The sequence below is a fragment of the Notothenia coriiceps genome, unplaced genomic scaffold (genome assembly GCF_000735185.1).
Source record: "Notothenia coriiceps isolate Sejong01 unplaced genomic scaffold, NC01 NC01_scaffold00035844, whole genome shotgun sequence".
NCBI lineage: Eukaryota > Metazoa > Chordata > Actinopteri > Perciformes > Nototheniidae > Notothenia > Notothenia coriiceps.
This window is the reverse complement of record NW_011368545.1, coordinates 1-3,718: the sequence shown is the minus strand read 5'-3', so window position 1 is coordinate 3,718 and position 3,718 is coordinate 1. Positions and strand designations below refer to the sequence as shown.

At 43.5% G+C, this 3,718-nt stretch overlaps 1 protein-coding gene across 1 annotated transcript; it reads right to left on the bottom strand.

Annotated features, from left to right (window-relative positions):
• Positions 1–876: 876 nt before the first annotated feature.
• Positions 877–2,312, bottom strand: LOC104963228 (constitutive coactivator of PPAR-gamma-like protein 2; the record flags this gene model as incomplete). Its single annotated transcript, XM_010791794.1, has 3 exons — positions 2,029–2,312; positions 1,481–1,595; positions 877–1,102 (listed from the first exon to the last, which is right to left on the bottom strand). Coding segments are annotated over exons 1-3 (358 nt in total), but the record flags the coding sequence as incomplete, so codon positions are not given.
• Positions 2,313–3,718: the final 1,406 nt, after the last annotated feature.

The window sequence follows — 3,718 nt, the reverse complement described above, 5'->3', positions numbered from 1 at the left end:
GCTTTATGAACTACATTTCTGTATTTAATGTACTTACTTTGGACTTGCACATAGAAATGTATATATATATTTATTTGTCTTCACTCATATGTATATATGCAATCTTAACTTCTACGTGCTGCATCAGGGTATATGCAGGAATCCTGAGGTCAAATGTAATACCTTTGAAGACCTTTTTTAAGACCCTTTATACATTTTAAGACCTCATCGTCACTTTGAGTTCTAACCGGTTACCTTGGCGACACACTTTACCTCATATTAACTATATAAAGTATTGATTGTCCTTCCTCCTTATCTTCCAACCATTTGGACGCAGACTTGCATTTCCCCATAACGATGTTGTTTAACAACCGGCGTAAACGGACCTTCACGCTATCAAGCAGTGAGCGTGTGATGTCCTGTTCAGATGACGTCAAATCCAACGGGATGCCATAAATAAACTACACAGAATCACACTACACACCTACGCAATGATTACATTCAGGCAGACTGTAGAATACAACCTCTTTGGACCATTTATATACTTATTGGAAACAAGCTACAAAATGTAATACCTTGGAAAAATGCAGTTTAATACTTTTTAATAGCCTTCATTTTCGCTAAATTGATTTATCAACTTTAATACTTTTTGAGACCCCGCGGAGACCCTGTTTATCTAATTGTACCTTTATTTTAATTCATACTGCACCTTATAATTTATTGTCATTAATCTTGTGTGAACACTTGCATGTCCTCTGGGTTTCATTCTCATTATTGCTGTTGCTGCTCTGACGATTTCCCAAGAGTGATTAATAAAGCGTGATCTTCTCTTTATTCACTTGTAATTTCATTAAAAAGACACACATCCATCATGTCCTCTGTTTATTGCTTCCACACGATTACATAACCGTACCTGTCCCTCGCACATGTCCAGCAGGGCGGCCCGGTCCCGAGCGGCTCGGGCCAGTTTGCTCTGAAACAGTTTGCCGTCAAAGAAGCCCCACGGGCAGCAGTGTTCCCATGGCAACGGCTGGCCGCACACATCATTGATGAACAGCGCCGTGTCAACGCCGGCCATGAAGAGAGAAGCCAGCTGCACGCCGCGGGAATCCACCTTCTCCACCTAAAAGGAAAACACACACATTTAAAATGAGAATACTGTTTAACTGCAGACGAGTGGCCGAACATTTCAAAGTGATAAAAGTTCTGAGAACCTTGAGATCTGGCACTCAGGAGATGTTCTATGTAGCCTGTATAATGAAAATCCCTGAGGCTAGGCTCAAAAGAGGGAATTAACCTCATGCAACTAAAATGTCATCAACTCAAAGAGCTAGATCTTACTTTCAAATAACTTTAGAAAATCTAAAATACATAGCTCTCTTTTTTTCACAATCAGAAGATGGATTTATCAGTAGTTTATGTTTTGACATCACGAAAAATACTAAATACATGAATTACAAACAGAAACCCTTATCAATGATTTTGAGGAGTGGGGTCTCACCTTGAGCTCCTGGAGCTGGTCCGGTTCGTAGAGCTGGCTGGAAACAGCCTGAGCCAGAAAGGCATCTAGCTCGTGTCTCTGGAGGATCCTTCCACCAGGCCACTGCATCATATACCTGAGAGAGAGGCAAGACGAGGCTCTCTTTAGAGCAGGAGCAGAGATACGGGGCACAGATCTCTACAGTCATCACTCCATATGCAGGTGCAAAGCTTTACGATATAAGAATGGAAAGTGTGCCCCATGACATGATGTCATTTTCAATATCACTGCCAACAAGGAAACCAGATAACCCTTACATTTGCTAAAGATAATTGTTGGAATTGTTGCTTTAAAAGTGACTCTAGCTATTGTTGATTATTACATTCTTGTAGGTTGATGAATGGTATGATCATTCAGTCTGAAGTGCGCTGGGAAAGAGCTGAACTAAACTCTTCAGATACACATAGTCAGTGTTTGGCTGTTTAGGTGCTCCTGCCAATCTCACATGGGAATTAGGGCCACTGCACACACACTGTTTAGTAAACTACACTAACCCAGCAGCGTCATACCTGAGCACGCAGCACATGAGCAGCAGATGCTGGGGGACCTGTGCTGGGTTGAGGAGGGCTGGGCAGTCGGAGCGTAGGCAGGCCAGGAAGGCCCTGGTTCTCCTGGAGCGGTCCTCACTGGCTCGACCCAACCACAGCCTCCGCAGGTTGGGGCAGGTCCACTCCCGGAAACACAGGGCGGGGACCAGCTCCGGAGTCAGGGCCGACTTGGCTTTACCGCTGCTCCACTCTTTGACAATCACTGGAGGAACTGTAACGCAGAGGGGAGAGAAGAGAGTTAAAAATGTACGAGGTTTCGATCAAAAGACACAAGAAACAAGAAACTAGTGATGTGACGTTCGCGAACGATCCGATTCTTTTGAACGGCTCTTTGGTACGAATGAAGGGAACCAAGTCCTACTTGGCGAGAGCCGTTCTTTTTATCGTTGGTTCAATGCCTGCCATGAATCCACTCGCCTTTAAAAAGGAACTTGCTTTCCTGAATGCACATTAGCCGTAGATGATGGCATAACGCATGCTGCTTGAGTAGTAGTTTGGCTGAGAGATGTCGCAAGTTATACATTTTCTAAAAGTAGATTTCTGGCAAGACAGTCAATCATTATCCTGGTGATTCTTTTGCAGATAAACCTATTAACCCCGCCCCCTAAAAAAAAAAACCTGCTCTTTTGAACGGCTCTGGGAAAAGAACGGAGCCATAAGATCGGGCTCCCTTCAAAGAGCCGTAATTCAAATAACAACATGATCTGAACAAAGGTTTTGTGCTGGCTTTGGCACAGGCTAGTCTTTTAAGAGCACAATGAATAGGGTGTGTCGCTTTTTGTAAAACAAGATTCAAAGTTGGAATAACCCCAGGGTTTCCCACACATAGACTATACTTGAGCGGGCCGCCCAGGTATATTAACGGCCGCCCAGGTATATTAACGGCCGCCCAGGTATATTTCGCGACCCATTTAGTTTTTTTTTTTATTCGTCCGTGACCACGACGCCATCTGTGATTGATTAACTTGTGGACAATGATCCCTCGCTCTACGCCTCCAGTACCCAGTCCCAGACTGGCCATCGGGAGGACCGGGGGGGTTTCCCGATGGCCTGGCCTGTTAAGTGGTCTGCCTCACACAGGGTGACTGGCTGTCTACATGATGTGGGCTGCCGACATGGCGACTGTCATACAGATCATAAATCAAAGCCCTTGATTGGTCTCTGTGTGTCATTCAAGCTCGGGATAACCTCAGCTCAGGTGAGGTAAAGGACTCTCTGAGTGTTTAGACAGTTAACTTAGTCTAAGTTCTCAGTGGGTCTCAAACGGTTTGGTCACCATTTATGTAAACACATATTTCCATTTGAGAGGGTAGTGATTAGTAAAATATGCATGAATAAAAAATATAAAAGTGAAATAGGTGAAAAAAGGTAAGATACACTTTTACAACTTGTTGAGAGCTAAAACTAGTCTTTGCTGCTGCCTCAAAGAGGAGAAGGGGGGAGAGGGGGAGACGGGTGAGGCTGATTCAGGAGCACGGACACACTCACAACTATAAATGAACCAAAAATAAATAAATAAACAAGTCAGTGTTTTTTTCATATTGGAAATGGGATGTTATTGGTTATAGGGATGGGAATTTGAAAGCAAATGTATATTCGAATATTCGACCCCCCAAAAAATGGTTAACCGAAATGTACATATCCTATATAA